Raw genomic sequence first — 15,420 nt, 5'->3', positions numbered from 1 at the left:
GGGTTGCGTAGACTTGCGGTTTGGGTGTTTTGGCGTTTTAGATGGTTTGGCTCGTTGTTTCGATGCATTTGGCGGCGCTGGTTGCACGGTGCTGGCCTGGCTGGACTGGACTGATCTTGGTGGATTGACTCGCTAGAGTGCATTTGTTACATGTATGCGTTACTATACATCCATCTACCTTTGTATCTGTCCATCCATTTAGTTGGACGTCTTATAGACCATTTCTGACTGTAGGTTCTAATTCTGGATACATAGAAACAGTATCGAATCAAGTAACAGTAGAGCAGATTGTGATTGTGTCTGAGGATGAGTGTTTGAATGTTAGAATCAAGGTGAAGCTTGTACATTTAGTTGTTTTACGGACCATCGACAACTACCATGCTAGAAACAACTTCGATTCTAGCAACTGTAACAGTACAGTCTTTAGATATCATTAGAATGTTGAATGATCCAAATCACACTGTAAGCCTGTGTTGTCCTAGGGAGGCGCTTCAGGATGTCTACACTAGGGCGATCGTTGACCTCGCGCTTCAGCTGCACCACCAACTATCAACAACCACGATGCCAGCAACAACGTCAACACCGACCTCACCACCACCAGCCTCGCCGTCGCCAGATCTCAGCGCCAAACTGCCCAAACTCATCCCCCGAAAACGCACCTCCATCGCACGCGAACCGCCGTCTGCCCCGCCCCCGCCAACACCTGCGCTCGCGCCACCTCCAGACCTCTCCTCGCACGCCTACACGCATCCCTCGCGCCGAATACTAAGCCCCGAGGACCACCAGCTCTTCCTCAAAAGCCCAACATGCACGCTCGTGCAGGCCTTTGTCTTCTCCATTGCCGATAGCGTGCAGGACCGCGCCGTGTCCAGCGTGCGAGACAGCGACATCACCGACACACTCGGCAAGATACTGCGGATTCTACAAGAAGCAGAGAAGATTCAGGAAGACTGTCCGCCCGAAGACACCGGCTCGCGCTTCGGCAACCCCGTCTTCCGCACTTTCCTGGACAAAGTCGAGGAAGCGCTCCCATCATGGCACGCCGAGCTGGGCCTCACCGACCCCCAACAAGTCGATGAAGTCTCGGCCTACCTGCTCAACTCGTTCGGCAACAAGCGCCGCATCGACTACGGCTCCGGCCACGAGCTCAACTTCTTCCTCTGGCTGCTGTGCCTCAATCGGCTCTCGCTCCTCCCGCCATCCACCTTCCCCGCGCTCGCCCTCGTCGTACTGCCCGCCTACCTCCGCCTCATGCGCCGCATCCAAGGCGCATACTACCTCGAGCCCGCAGGCTCGCACGGCGTGTGGGGGCTGGACGACTACCAGTTCCTGCCGTTCCTCTTCGGGGCAAGCCAGCTGCTGCACCACGCCTACATCACGCCCAAGAGCATCCACAACGCGCTTGTGCTCGAGGAGGAGGGCGGGGAGTACATGTACCTCAACCAGATCCAGTTCGTCAACAGCGTGAAGAACGTCGAGGGGCTGCGATGGCACAGCCCGATGCTCGACGACATCTCGGCCAGCAGGAACTGGGCCAAGATCGAGGGCGGCATGCGCAAGATGTTCGTCAAGGAGATCCTGGAGAAGCTGCCCGTCATGCAGCATTTCCTCTTCGGCAGCCTGGTCCCGGCCGTGGACGGCATGAGCACCGAGCACGACGCGGGCGTCCCTGGCGAAGAGGACGAGCCCGAGGGCGGGGAGGTCAAGGTGTTTACGGACGAGGCGGGAAAGCGCCACGTCCATGCTGCCGTCGGGTGGGGGGACTGCTGCGGCATCCGCGTTCCGGCTGCGGTGGGCGCCGAGGGGGAGGAGAGGAAAGGCGGCGCGCGGGGGCTGCGTAGGGTGCCGTTTGACTGATTGATTGATTGATTGATCGATTGACCAAGACGAGCAAAACACAGCACACGGAACATGGAACAGAGCAGTAAAGTAGCGTGTGTGCGCGTAGGCACCGAATGCAAACCCTCGCATTCGATTCATTCAGGAACACGGAATAGGTAGAATGCTAGTCCCACTGTTGGCCAACCCCCCAACACGCCCCCAACCAACCCACAAACAAATAAAAGACACGGCCATGCCTTTGTGCATGGCCAGAAAACTCCCGACTCAAAAACACCACACGTGGGGAATCAGAAAGTAGACGAACAAGCTTGCATCAGGAATAACAACGACAACAACGACAACAACAACAGCAGCGACAGCAGCAAGAGGATGAAGTGGGAAAGGAAAAACGCAACAAAGCCACACTCTGCACGACGGGTGTGCGCACGAGTGCGTGCTTCACAGCGGACTCGTCTCCAGCCCCTCGGCGCGCTCCTGGGTCTGCGCCTCCTCGAGCTCGCGCAGGATCTCGGGCAGCATGGACTCGACGTCTTCCTCGCGCTCGCCGAGGGCCTTTGCGATGAGGCCCTTGTAGACGCCCTGTCGCTCGCTCATGCCGGCAACGCTGAGGTTGGCGACGACGGCGCGAACCAGGTCTCTGCGCTCGAGCTGGGCGCGGTAGAGCAGCAGCGCGAGGCGGAGCTTGTCGTGTGCGTCGTCCGAGGTCGAGGTCGAGGTCGAGGTCGAGGTCGAGGCGGCCTGCTGGGGCGTGGCCGAGAGCAAACGGCGCAGTTCGGCTTTTTGCTCGATTTCGAGCAGGCTTTCGGCTTCGGCTACTAGCTGGCTCAGCTCGTCTTCTTGCCGTGTGTCGACGTCTTCGTCGTCGAGATCCAGCACGCGGTTCTCCAGCTCGCTGACCTGCTTGCGCACGGCTTCGAGCTCGGCCTGTCGCCGCTTGACGACGCGCGAGGCGTCAAAAGACTCGGCTTCTTTTTCTTGCAGTTCGGACTCATAGGCCAGGGCTAGCTCTTCGCATTTTTCCAGTAGTGTAGGCGCGACTTTGGTCATGAGGTGGGATGCTGTTTGGCTGCGGTATTGGTGGGGTGGTGAGCGCTCTGCCCTGGCGTTGGGCAGCTGGACGGGCAGCAAAGGCCCGCCTTCGAGGTCCCGTCCAAAGCCGTTGAGACGGTGTTCAGGCGGCGGTGCAAAGGGACTCGAGGATGGTTGCCGCGGACGGCCGTGCATGCGGCGGCGCGAGTTGAGGTCGCGGATCAGGTCGTCGGCCGTCTCGCCCTTCTTGTTGGGCACGTCGACGCTGACGTTGCGGCCGAGGAGGGAGCGGACGCACTTGCGGGCGCCGTTGCGGGCGGCGATCATGATGGCGGTGTCGCCGTTCTGGTCGGCGGCGTTGAGCAGGCGCGTGACCTCGTCGGGGATCCAGGTCTCGGAGAGCTTGTTGATGATGCAGTCGAGGTACCAGCGGGCGCAGACGTACTTGTTGGAGGAGCTGGTGGTGGCGGCGATGTGGTGGAAGACGGTGGAGCCAAACCAGTCGGTGCGGTGGACGGTCTGCTGGAAGATCTTGACCATGGAGGGCATGGTCTCCTTGTCGAAGTTGTTTGTGAACATGACGGCGCGCATCAGCGGCGTCTCGAGGTTGTTGGAGAGGCAGTCGATGCGGGCGCCGCGGTGGATCAGCTCCTTGACGACGGCGACGTCGCCCATGGCGGCGGCCCAGTGCATGGCGGCGTGGCCCTTTTCGTCAATGGGGCGGTCGAGGTTGATGCCCGGCGGCGGCTCGGGCCACGAGTAGGCGTCCTTGTGGTCGAGCAGCATGAAGTAGTCGAGCAGCTGGTCGGCCCAGATCTGGTGCTGCTGGTCGAGCAGCGACATCTGGTCCATGCCGCGCTTGCGCTTGCGGCTGTCGGCCGAGTAGTGGGCAGCGTCGAGCAGGTCGTGGTCGCCGAGCATCGACTCGGACACGACCGTCTCGTTGTCGGGGGTGTCGTCGCGGAACACGTGCGAGTGGGAGTGCGAGTGCGAGTGCGAGTGCGAGTGCGCGTGCGAGTGCGCGTGCGAGGGCAGCTGCGAGTGGGTGTCGTAGGGGTCGTCGCTGGCGTGCGAGTGGGCGCCGACGAACGACTGGATCGACTCGAGCGAGTAGACGTGCTTCTGGGCGGCATTGGCGCTCGCAATGGCATTCGCAGCCGCGGTCGCGCTCTTGGCGGCCCTGGCGGCGGCGGCGCTCTGTCGCGGGGGCTTCATGCGGTTCGAGGCGGCCGTGGCGTGCTTGGGCGCCGGCGGAGGGCTGCGGTCGCCGGGGAGGTAGTCGAGGATGGCGCGCATCTTGTCGAGCACGCCGTTGCGCTCGGCCAGCAGACGGCCGTCGTCGAGGGGGATCCAGGTGCCCTGGTACTTGCCGTACCCGCCCTGGACCTTCTCGTGCACGCCCTTCTGCACCTCGCGCTCGAGGATGCGCGTGCGCGCGGGCTTGTCGTAGTCGGCCACCTTGAGGATGTGCGTTGCGTTGATCCAGTCGTCGGCGCGCCGGCGCATCACATGGTTGCCGTTGACGTTGACCTCGTACACGGGCACGTTGCTGTACGTCGCCGAGTAGACCTTGCCGTCGGGCAGCGGCGGCATCGTGGCGCTGGCCGGGGCACAGCACGGCTGGCAACGTCTGGCAACGTCTGGCTGCGTCCGGCGGGGGGAAGTGGCGGATGTGGAGCGTCGCTCGTCAGGGTCGGGCGTCGCGTGGAGAAGCAGCTGATCTCGCGCCGACGCGGTGAAGTCGACGCGTGTCCCTGTCCCTGTCCCGTCGCTGGCCCCGCCAAGCCCTCGCTGGCCCCAGCCGACCGACGACCGACGACCGACGACCGACGACATTCACCGCACCGCACCGCCCGCACCCTCTTCGCCCGCCACTGCCGCGCCCCCACACCCGCACCCACCATGACCGTCACCGAATCGATAAAGAATGCTGTCGGCCTCAGCGACCAGAGTGCGTGCTGACAACCACCGCCCGCCGATTGGCCGCAATGCCCGCCGGGAGCTCGACACTGACGCTGTGCACAGAGGCCACCCGCGAGGAGATGAGCGCTGCCCGTCTGCCGCTCGCCTACAGGGACTCGTGCGCACACCTCCTGATCCCCCTGAACCGCTGCCGGCACGACGAGTACTACCTGCCGTGGAAGTGCGAGGTACCCGACCACTGCGGCCCCAGACCACGGCACAGGGCATCACTAACCGTCCGCAGAACGAGCGCCACACCTACGAGAAGTGCCAGTATGAGGAGTTCAAGGTGCGCGTCGCCAAGATGGACGAGCTGAGGGCAGCCAAGAATGGAGCGCGAAGCAACTAGAAACAAAAAAAATGGGACATCACGGCACGGCGAGACGCAGAGCCTGCTGCATGTATATACCTCGGCGGCCGGACACGCAATGACATGGCATTCAATTTCGACGCTGCGGCTTCTTTTCCAGCAACAGACGTGTGCAGCACTGACAGCAGCGGTAGCATGTGAACGAGGCAGCATGACCGTCTAACGAAGAAGGGATTGCACACAGCACACACAGCACACACAGCACACACAGCACACACAGCACACACAGCACACACAGCACACACAGCACGCACAGCACACACAGCACACACAGCACACAACACACACAGATATAAACAAGGCAGCATGACCGTCTAACGAAGAAGGGATTGCACACAGCACACACAGCACACACAGCACACAACACACACAGATATAAACAAGGCAGCATGACCGTCTAACGAAGAAGGGATTGCACACGGCACACAGCGCAGCGCCAAATGCCATGACATTCAATTCAGAATTCAAGTGTCTGCTGTCAAAATGCATCCGCTACAACTTAGCCTTCGTATCCGCAAGCGCAGCCTGCTCCCTCAATAGCTTCCTCTGAATCTTCCCAGACTGTCACTTGATTAGCTTTTCATCTGCACCTCGACGAATCGGCAACTTACTGGATTCTTAGGCACCGCATCAATGAAATGCACACCACCCTCCAGCCGCTTATGTCTCGACACGCGCTCTGTAAGCCACGACCTGATAGCTTCGGCGAGCTCAGGCGTGGCTTTGTCGGGATTCTGAGGCACGATATACGCCCTCGGCGCTTCATCGCCATTGCTGCGCACAGTCAGCATCCAGCTCTCAAGCAACATTCAACAGGCCAACTCACTGAGGCACGCCGATAACAGCCGCGTCCTGCACTTCCGGATGATCCAGCAACATGGCCTCCAGCTCCGCCGGCGCAACCTGCAGCCCCTTGACCTTGATGAGCTCCTTCTTGCGATCCACAATGAAGAAGTTCCCTTCCTCATCCACATAAGCTACGTCCCCCGTCTTCAACCACCTCCCCGGCCCAAACGTCCCCTCGGTAGCGTCAGGCTTGTTCCAGTACCCCTTCATCACGTTCGGCCCTCGCACCCATATCTCCCCCCGCTCGCCCTGCCGCGCTTCGACCTTGCCCTCGTCGTCGAGCACGATCTTGGCTTCGCAGTTGGGCACCAGCTCGCCCACGGAGAAGGACGCTGAGTATTTGGACGGATCGAACATGGTCGCCGCACACGTTACTTCGGTCATGCCCCATCCTTGCCGGACGTTGACTTGTCCGTTCTTCCACAGCTTTTCAAATTCTTGGGAGGCTTCCCTTCCTAGCGGTGCGGCGCCGCTACTCACATTCTCGACGCTGCTGAGGTCGAACTTCTTGGTCGCTGGGTGCTTGGCCATGGCGACCAGCACAGGCGGTACAAGCACGAGATCCGTGATGCCGTACTTTTGCACGTACGTGAGCATCTCCAGGAAGTCGAACTTCTGCAGCACGTACACAGGGATGCGCTGCTTGATTGCGTTGACGCAGAATATGGCCTGTGCCATGGCGTGGTACATGGGCAGGAAGCACAGCAGCCGCTTCTTGGGTAGGCTCTGCTGGTACTTGGGCGACAGCGTTTGCATGTAGATCTGCTGCGTGCAGTTTGCGACGTAGTTGCGGTGCGTGATCATGACACCTTTGGCTACGCCCGTGGTGCCGCTGGAGTAGTTGAGCGCCACCGTCCTGTCTAGCTCTTCTGGCGTCTTGAGATCGGGCCAGGCGTACGTATGGCCATTCTGCTCCGTATCGAGGAGAGACGTCCAGTGCCGTACGCGGCCCAACTGGGTATCCTTCTCCACCTTGCGGCCCTCAAACGTTGCGGTCCCGTCGTCGAAGATAAACACGCGGTCCGCCGCCATACCAACTTCTAGTGCCGCCGCCAGCCCCGTGTCCAGGCTTGCTTCCGCGCAAATCAGGTACTTGGCGCCCGAGTCTTTCAGCTGGTATGCCAGCTCGCGCGCAACGTACGTCGGATTTGCGCCCGTAAAGACACCCTCGGCCATGATGACGCCCATGATCACGGACGGGAAGAAAAGCGTGTTGCCCGAGAACAGCAGCACGCGCTCGCCAGGCTGCAAGCCCGCGCGCCGCAGGCCAGACGCCAGGCGCTTCGCATACAGGCGGTAGTCGTCGAGGGAGAGAAAGTGCTTGTCCGGCTCTACTGCCGACAGATAGGCAGCTGTCTTGGGCAGCTCGCCGTGCGGCGAGTCGAAGATGAAGGTCGGGAGCGAGACGGGCGCGACGGGTATGTTCCAGCGGGATTGAATGACCATGGTGACGATAGGCTGCGTGTAACGAGGCGCTGCGTGCGACGAGGCGACTTCGCGCAAACTTGATTCTCCGACGCAGCGAGGTATTCTCCAGCCGCAACGAGATTTACAAGATACCGTGCCGTAGAGTGTATGCAGTCAAGAGCCAGAAAAAAAACCGCTTCCCCATAGATAAACAAAAACCCTGGATCTGCTAGTAGCCGACGCAAAGGCTTTGCCCCCCAAGATTAATCGCGCTTATACCTGAAGCCCGGCCCGCTCTCAACCCCGGCTTCTGACCGAGTGAATCTTAGCGACTCACTGAGTTTAGTAAACCAACAGCTACCCTCTCTTCTGACACCCACATCACCAGCATCAGCATGCTTCTTCTCCACTCGCGGGTTTCCCGCTGTGTGAAACTCACCTGGCTATTCCTTCGAAGGTGCTCGAGACGAGAGTAGAGTAGAGTAGAGTAGAGGTCGTGGGTCAAGATACGGATCACAGCTGGCCTGTGAGTACGTGAAGATGGGTACCTAGCTTTCCCAGACCGAGGTTCGCTGCCCCGTACTCTCTAGCACAAGGCTGCGTGGGCTGCTAGCCGCGTTGGTGCTAGCCAGGGCGTGGCTTGGGATGGGGTGCGGGGAAGCGGTGGGCCGAGGCATTGAGCGGTCGGCTGGATTAGTAGGGCGAGGTGGGATGAGGATGTTGGTTGGCTGTAGATAGGGTCGATGGTCTTTGGTTTGTGGTTGGGAGAGGGGATGTGTGGGGTGGTGCTGCTGGTTGTTTTATAACTGTGAAGTGTCAAGTTTGATGTGATGGGTTGGTGCTCGTCATGAACAAGTGTTTCTGTGATTTTGTCACAAAGTCGAAGTTGAGGACGAAAGCAGGCACGTCGAAGGAGCTGTAGAGAGCTGGCACGATAGATACTGGGATGTTGGGTGATTGCGACGGTATGGCTACCACCTGTTCTGAACTCGTAGGACTGCTTGACAGATTGCTATCGTCAAGGAGCAATGGAAACCTCATGCAAGAGCGTTTTACTGTGCACGGTGATTGCATGCTGGTGCTTTCTCGCCTTTGGCAATTTTTCTTTGTATCCAGGTTTTGTCAATAGCACTTCCTGCCCTCTCAACTCTGGATTTTTATCGCCTCTTAACAGCATCATCGATGTCTTTTACTTCTCTCGCTGCCTGTTTGAGAAAGCGCTGAGCGCATGGTTTTCATGGGCATGATCAGAGATCCTCTTGGGTGTTGACCAGCTCGAACACTGACAATGTGACGGCGACCATAGCTAGACGACGACCTCGAACGGATAGATCAGCACTCGCGCTGTTTTCTTGTGGCTTCGCGGCTCAGGTTCGACATGAGGCGTGTCGATACATTGCAACGTGTTAATCCTGTGTCGTGGAAAGGTTGACTTCGGTAGCGTGCCTTGGCGTGGCGGTCCATCTCCATCCCTCAGGAGTTCTTCACCACCATGACGCACCAACATCCTAATGACGTCGCTGCGATAGAGTAACAACATGAGAATGAGCGTGCAGTATGCGGTACGTTGCCAGGTCAACCCCGGCCAAACCTCGCACTCGCTTCACCGACCCGCTCTGAAGCAGTCGCAAGCTGATGTGAGTTCTGATCCTGAGTCTCACCGTAGATTACAGTGCTGCAGTTCTGTAAGAGGGGAACTGTCAAAAAGAATCTTGACCATGGCTGAGGGTGCTCGGGAGCTCCTGAAACAGTCGGAAGGTTGTCACAAGAAGACCGGTCAAGCTGCACTGCACTAACTACAACCGATTCCAACCCGAACAGTTTCAAGCCCCGTTGCTGAAACGCTCGTTACCAGCCGACCCAAAAAATTCTCGGGTGCATATGTTCCTTTGCATGTCCGCATTGACCTTCAGACGGTTTTTACAACATCGCAGTCATCCTCGTCATCGAAGGCCCACGATGACTGCTTTGGGTTGGCACTCATGTCCTATGCATTGCAGTCCGCGGGAACGCTTGGATCAAGATGAGACTCAAATCCGCTGTTTCGATCGCCAAGCATAGAACGAGGCCTGGCTTCTGATACACTTCGAGTCCTCAAATGCCAAACGTCAATGCGGTGGACGAAAACGCGACAATCTTCTGCCGACACATCCCCGTATGCCACTGTGGATCCTACCTTTTTGAGAGTCTGGAGAAGATCTACTCATGGTGCGTATCCTGGTGAAGACGATCATAGTGGGTCTCTCGGGAGATCGTTCGACCAGCATCGTCTCAGCTCTTCCTTCAGAGTCTGTGCATCAGGTATCACAATGGCTATCGCAACGTTTGGAAACCTGATTCAGTGCAATACGGTCTAGTCCACGGCAACTTGCAATAGCGGATGCTTGTGCCTGGCTAAGCTTTGTGTGGTCCCAACGGTGCTGAATGCAGTATATAAGACGAGGTGCTCACCCTCCAGGAGAATCATCAACATCCACAACATTTCCAGACTCACTTTCCCATTCCTTCATACTAATTACTTTCTTGCGCCGGCCGCTTGTTTAATCAGCTCAAACTCTATCACGCTCACCAGCAATCTTCAGACCTTCCTTATCAACAACTCTTAATAACTTTTCAAGTTCTTCCAACCAATCAATCAAAATGCGTTACTCCATCGCCTTCGCCGCCGCTGCTCTTGCCAGCTCCGTTTCCGCCCACGGTGTCATCACCCAGGTCCAGGGCGCCAACGGTGTCAACATGCCCGGTCTTTCTCTCATTGACGGTACTCCCCGCGACTCTGGCAACCCGCTTTCCGGCTCCGAGGCCGATACCTCCATCATCCGTGCTAAGGAGATGGGCGGCAAGGCCTCTGCTCTCGGTCGCACCCAGGGTGGCGGTCCCGTCGACGCTGGTGCTGCCATCGCTAAGTTCATGGGCACTGGTGGTGCCGGTGGCGCTGCTGCCGCTGCCAACAACAAGCGTGGTCTCCTCGACGCTCTGACCGGCGGCAAGGGCGGCAAGGGCGGTGCTGCTGCTTCTGCTGGAACCAAGACCCCCAAGGGTACCAAGGAGAATGGTGTTGCTGCTGCTGCCGGTCAGGGTGCCACTTCTGGTCTCCCTACCACTGCCGACGACGGTACCATCACCATGACCTTCCACCAGGTAAACCAGGACGGTGCTGGTCCCCTCAAGGCTGCGATCGATGCCACCTCCGGTGGTACCGACCCTGCTGCTTTCCAGGCCGCCACTGTCACCCAGGACGTTCCTGGTATCGGTATCGGTGGTCTCTCTGCCGCTGCCGTCATGGACTTCCCCGTCAAGGTACGCCTCTATCCACCGCCATCTTCACTACACAAGCTAACAATCACAGGTTCAAATGCCCCAGGGTATGACTTGCCAGGGTACCGCCGGTGGCGCCCAGAATGTCTGCGTCGTCCGCATGCAGAACGCCGCTCTTGCCGGTCCCTTCGGCGGCTCCGCTGCCTTCACCCAGTCTACCCAGGCTAAGAAGCGTGCCGTCGAGTACAACCTCCGCAAGCGCCACATGGCCCGCGGTATCCTTGGCAAGCCCGAGTAAGCCTTTCACTCACCGGAGTGCATGGGCTGGACGAAAGTTTGGTAGTTGCTGGACAATCTAGAATATGAGCTGATAGAGGGCTAAGCTACCTATTAGAGGTGTTGATGCCCGTTCCTTACTGCAACTCACTCATACCTTCTTTTAGTGTTTGTTGTCGTTGTAGTCAGTATGGTGGATTGGGAACCGCATGGTACATAATATCGTGGTAGTGTGAATATAGCGAGTCTGGATCTGTTGATTAATTCTCTTCTCTACCATATTCTGTGATGCCTGCCTCGATTTCGACATTTCCAACTTCCCTCCTATCCATCTCAGCAATTCCAGACACACAGCCTGCAACTCCGACTCGAAAGTGCGTTTAGACTTTCGGCAGCCCCACTTGGTGTTTCCTAAGCCTGCCCCTTCCGTGTGAAGATCATGTGGAAACGGCGCACGTTTCACAGAGCTTACTCCAAAGCTTGTGGTGAAACAGGGTTGGGAAACTTCCGGTTGAGGGATCTCCGCTTTGGCACAAGGAACTTCCAGGGCTGGACTTGTTTTTGCTAGCAGTGGGATGTCAACGACAAAGTGAGCAGCATGGCTTGAGGTGTTAATATGCGATGCTGGAGTGGGTCTTGGTACAGTTGTTGTGAGTTCAGGGTGGGATTTCAAAAAAAAAAAAAAAAAAGTGCTAAAGTCTTGAATATCTGTTTAATCTGCTAAACTCTTATGATGGATTTCGCATTGTCAAAGGAACAGGCTCTACAGCGCAAGATTGGCAAAGTGTGGCAACATGGCCGTAACGTCGGCAACTTCTTCGTCCGACTGAAAACACAGCGACTCTAACGGCACTCGCGTTGTCGAGAAACCCCTCAGCTTCACAGGTCGGCGCTGCGACCATAGACTCAGCCATCCTGGGAGCGCGCTGGTCTGTGTTTCTATCCGGTACCACGACCCGGGGCCGGCGTGATCCCACACCCAAGCTGGGATAACTCGACCGGCATGCTTGAGCTCAATGCGGACTTGGTGGATCTAGCAATTCGTACATCTCACTCACGTCCGTGGAGAATTCTGCGTAGATTGAGCAGCCGTACGATATCGGTGCTTGCAAAAATGTACGCACCCTCCCCGGATTTGCACGAACTTTTGCACCGTTACGATCAAAATACGCCATACACAAGCGAGAGGTTCCAACTGGCCAGCTATAGCTGGTTGACAGTGAAAGTGACAGATTGGGTGACAGCATGCTGGGCAAAACGAGACAACTACGGAAAACTAGCTAGTTACTTATGTCCGCTTTCATAGTCTGTGTTGAAGAATCGACGTTCCGAACTCGAAGTGGGTGCGCACATATTTGCAAACAATTATAATGGGATAGCCCATGGGATGCGTCATTCTTCGGGCAGTATCGAACGGGCTGCTGCACACTTGCGTCGCCAGTTCTTTTTGTGGTGTCGGACAGTCTTCTTCAACGTTCTCTGATGGGTTTCCACCTCGCGCGACCTGTGAGCGGGGACGACGATGTTGCAATATTGCTCAATCTGGCGCTTTGCGAAATGGTAGAGTTGATGTACTCGGTTATCCAGGTTCTGATGTACTTTACCTTCTTCATCATCACAGAAAAGGATCTGGGTAAGGAGATACTCGAGCTCTGTATCCGAGGTGAAATCGTGAGCATGGTAGTAACCGATGTTTTTTGCTAGGGTAGTCACGATTTCAGTATCGTTCAACAGGGCGGGGACGATTGCAGAGATGTCGCGGACGATTGGAGAGCGGGGAAAATAGTGGAGGATCGCTGCACGAGACGCGGGCGATGGTTCACGGTTCATGGTTCATAGGATCGAAGGTTGAGGCTAGAGTCTCAAAGAGCGTCAAAGGAGCAGATGTGGGTGAGAGGAGGAGGGTTAGGAGGTCTTCACTGTCTGTGTTAGACCAACAGTCACACTCGCCACTCTTAGATGTTGATATTTACCATGCTTTAGTTTTTGAGAAGAAGTCAGATTCTCCGAATTCCGACGTCGAGCTTGATAGTGATGTCAAGTCAGAAAGATTCTAAGAAAACACATTTGTCATGGCGGAGTCGTGAGCAAGCTCATGGTGTCAATCTTTGCGGGTTTAGCCACACTCAAAGACCTATCGGGTCAACTCAATGAAGGCCCTCACTTTACTTTTAGTTGTTGATCCACTCGCTTTCAAACTCAGCTCGACCAAGTGAGTTCATAGCCGTAGACTGTACGACGGAGAAGCTCATCCTAGAAATAGGTCAGCAGGTGCTTATCGAGTCGTGCTCTAGATTTACTCACTCCGGGATCTTCCTTGAACATGACCTTGTCCATGACCTGGATGAGGGTCAGCATGAGCTCATCGGACGGTCCTTGTCATCACACCTTCTCGAGTGTTTTGGTCACACTAAATCCAGCCTCACGAGCCAAGTCGAAGAAAGCGAGGTCCTTCTCGAAAAGCCAGGGCCGATATGGCGTGAAGAATACGTAAGCTTTAGAGCCTGGTGACTTCTTCAAGGTCAGCTCCACCGTTTTAATGAGCTTTGTGTGCTCAGAGTGGTTGAAAAGAAGATCTGCAAGAATAAGCACATCGAATCCTCCATCGTTGTCTAGGTGGCTTGTCACTGTTTGGGTCGATGCACCCCACAGATAGCCCTAGAACAGTCAGTGACAATGCATGTGGTGTTGAGATCTGCTGACCTCTGCAGCGATCCTTCTTGGCGTGGGTAACATATCACAATGATCAATGTTGTACCGAAGGTTTTCAATCAAATCAGCATCAGGATAGTCCGTTACGACCACTTGTGAGGCTCCATTGAGAGCACAGACCAGACTAGGAAGTCCAGCCCCAGCGCCAAGTTCGAGTACCGTCTTTCCTGCTACCAAGTCTCCCGCATGCTCCTCGAGATACGCTGAGATTGTGCGTCCGGCGTTCCACAGAAAATGCCCCTACACACGTCAGTGAACGCGCTGTGATAGCCGTTGACAGTGGTTGGAAACAGAGAAGTTTGGGCCTTCGTCTCAACATCTTGAATGATATCAGATTTGGAAACCTTGCAGAACGTAAATGTGGGGAAGAAGGTGACGAAGTGAAGGCCCATGGTCTTTCTCAAAAACATAGAATCTTGAAGCCTTACCCACAGTGGATTGTGTCCCACCAACCGCACAGTAAATTCTTTCCCAGATAGCAACTGGTGGGTAGCAAAAGTTGCTTCCTTCTCTGGTTCGAAATAATCAGCAGGCTCCTGGAAGAGGTCCAAGCCTCCCTCGTCATCTGAAGCCATTGTAGTAAAGCAAGTCGTGACGAGGGGATCGTCTTGACCGTGCGTGTGCGCCCAGAGTAACGAGCGAAGCGCTAAGATCTCAGCGCCACCAACTGAGCCGCATGCCAAGAATAGACCTTGTAACCAGCCACTATCACGTGCTGACCGAAGAGCGGTTGAACAAATTGAAGGCGCGACTCCTCACACATCTTAAATTATCCCGGTGCACTTCGTGCGGGGAAGAAGAGTGGCCTCTCGATCTGCGAGATGCAACCGTCGAGCTGCTAGCGCACAGATGCTTGAAATTTGGCTTCAAGTGTTTCGCCTAGGCAGGTAGCCTTCCAGAAAGCTGTCTTCAATGGAATACCAACGTCAGACGCCAGGTACGTTTACTGCACATCCTACTCGACGATCGCCGGTTGATTCTGATGATTTTCCGGGCGGTAGCATCCCGCAGCTGACCCTGACTGGAAACTTGGTGGACGCCGCAGTACCTCTCCACTCGTTCCGTTGGTGCTTTCCACATTTGAGCAAGAGGCACAGCTTTCTGGGTGGGCACTTCTCCACCAGCATCTCTCATGCTCGGTCACAGCTTATATTCAGTCTCTTCTTCCATTGCTCATTCAGTACTCTTGTCCCGTTCTTCTCAGGCTATCTTGCCTGAAGCATCCAGCGTCCGGTCTCAGCATACTAACCCGAAAGAGAGGAAACTTGCTCATCTAGCGCCATCTTCACCACCTCATCCCACGACTGCCAGCGAGAGCCGTGCGTTAACGCTGCAACCCCGAGTCAACAGGCGTGCAACGAGAGGCTAAAAACCTCGGGTCTCTCGAAAACCGCCTGTCGCTCACCCCTTCGCCGCAGGTATCGAGGCGTGAACCACTGTGAACGACATCCACGTCGGCTGATCTTCTGCAGGCGACGGATCGCTTTCGGCTCTTTATCTCTGGCGCCGTCACAAGAGAGCGAGCGAGCGAGACTTCCTGGCTGGTCGTGTTGTGTTCAATCCTCTCGCTTCAGCACCAACTGCTTGCACTTGTCCAACACCAAACCCGCGGAAACCCGTCGGTAGGTCTCCGGTTGCAAGACACCAGCCACGCGGGTATTGGACCCCCACGAGTTGCACAGGCCAGACTCAGTCCCTAGCGGTCACTTGTTTCCTCG

The 15,420-nt window shown here is 56.5% G+C and overlaps 7 protein-coding genes across 7 annotated transcripts, besides 8 other annotated features; 3 read left to right on the top strand and 4 right to left on the bottom strand.

The window, feature by feature from the left end:
* Positions 1-378: 378 nt before the first annotated feature.
* Positions 379-1,857, top strand: EKO05_0007837 (Serine/threonine-protein phosphatase 2A activator 2; the record flags this gene model as incomplete). Its single annotated transcript, XM_038946347.2, has 1 exon — positions 379-1,857. One exon carries the CDS (start codon positions 379-381, stop codon positions 1,855-1,857), a length of 1,479 nt encoding a protein of 492 aa, XP_038797027.2.
* Positions 1,850-1,881: a tandem repeat.
* Positions 1,882-2,160: 279 nt separating this feature from the next.
* Positions 2,161-2,207: a tandem repeat.
* Positions 2,208-2,280: 73 nt separating this feature from the next.
* Positions 2,281-4,707, bottom strand: EKO05_0007836 (Transcription factor mbp1 (MBF subunit p120); the record flags this gene model as incomplete). Its single annotated transcript, XM_038946348.1, has 1 exon — positions 2,281-4,707. One exon carries the CDS (start codon positions 4,705-4,707, stop codon positions 2,281-2,283), a length of 2,427 nt encoding a protein of 808 aa, XP_038797028.1.
* Positions 2,542-2,576: a tandem repeat.
* Positions 3,841-3,915: a tandem repeat.
* Positions 4,674-4,705: a tandem repeat.
* A 66-nt stretch (positions 4,708-4,773) lies between the features above and the next one.
* Positions 4,774-5,182, top strand: EKO05_0007835 (uncharacterized protein; the record flags this gene model as incomplete). The annotated part of the gene is made up of 3 exons (XM_038941061.1): positions 4,774-4,822; positions 4,897-5,021; positions 5,078-5,182. 3 exons carry the CDS (start codon positions 4,774-4,776, stop codon positions 5,180-5,182), a joined length of 279 nt encoding a protein of 92 aa, XP_038797029.1.
* Positions 5,183-5,380: 198 nt separating this feature from the next.
* Positions 5,381-5,493: a tandem repeat.
* Positions 5,494-5,535: 42 nt separating this feature from the next.
* Positions 5,536-5,576: a tandem repeat.
* A 119-nt stretch (positions 5,577-5,695) lies between these two features.
* On the bottom strand, positions 5,696-7,495 carry EKO05_0007834 (4-coumarate--CoA ligase; the record flags this gene model as incomplete). Its single annotated transcript, XM_038941149.1, has 3 exons — positions 5,696-5,764; positions 5,815-5,977; positions 6,030-7,495. The coding sequence occupies 3 exons, from the start codon at positions 7,493-7,495 to the stop codon at positions 5,696-5,698; spliced, it is 1,698 nt and encodes a 565-aa protein (XP_038797030.1).
* A 2,601-nt stretch (positions 7,496-10,096) lies between these two features.
* Positions 10,097-11,012, top strand: EKO05_0007833 (uncharacterized protein; the record flags this gene model as incomplete). The annotated part of the gene is made up of 2 exons (XM_038940989.1): positions 10,097-10,756; positions 10,806-11,012. 2 exons carry the CDS (start codon positions 10,097-10,099, stop codon positions 11,010-11,012), a joined length of 867 nt encoding a protein of 288 aa, XP_038797031.1.
* Positions 11,013-11,661: 649 nt separating this feature from the next.
* Positions 11,662-11,679: a tandem repeat.
* A 703-nt stretch (positions 11,680-12,382) lies between these two features.
* On the bottom strand, positions 12,383-12,820 carry EKO05_0007832 (uncharacterized protein; the record flags this gene model as incomplete). The annotated part of the gene is made up of 1 exon (XM_038946349.1): positions 12,383-12,820. The coding sequence occupies one exon, from the start codon at positions 12,818-12,820 to the stop codon at positions 12,383-12,385; it is 438 nt and encodes a 145-aa protein (XP_038797032.1).
* Positions 12,821-13,189: 369 nt separating this feature from the next.
* On the bottom strand, positions 13,190-14,277 carry EKO05_0007831 (Nicotinamide N-methyltransferase; the record flags this gene model as incomplete). The annotated part of the gene is made up of 5 exons (XM_038941046.1): positions 13,190-13,243; positions 13,295-13,330; positions 13,379-13,648; positions 13,694-13,942; positions 14,131-14,277. 5 exons carry the CDS (start codon positions 14,275-14,277, stop codon positions 13,190-13,192), a joined length of 756 nt encoding a protein of 251 aa, XP_038797033.1.
* Positions 14,278-15,420: the final 1,143 nt, after the last annotated feature.

The sequence above is a fragment of the Ascochyta rabiei genome, chromosome 13, assembly GCF_004011695.2.
Source record: "Ascochyta rabiei chromosome 13, complete sequence".
In the NCBI taxonomy this organism is placed as follows: domain Eukaryota; kingdom Fungi; phylum Ascomycota; class Dothideomycetes; order Pleosporales; family Didymellaceae; genus Ascochyta; species Ascochyta rabiei.
Note: the sequence above shows the minus strand (reverse complement) of the source record. Positions and strands in the feature narration are given on the sequence as shown.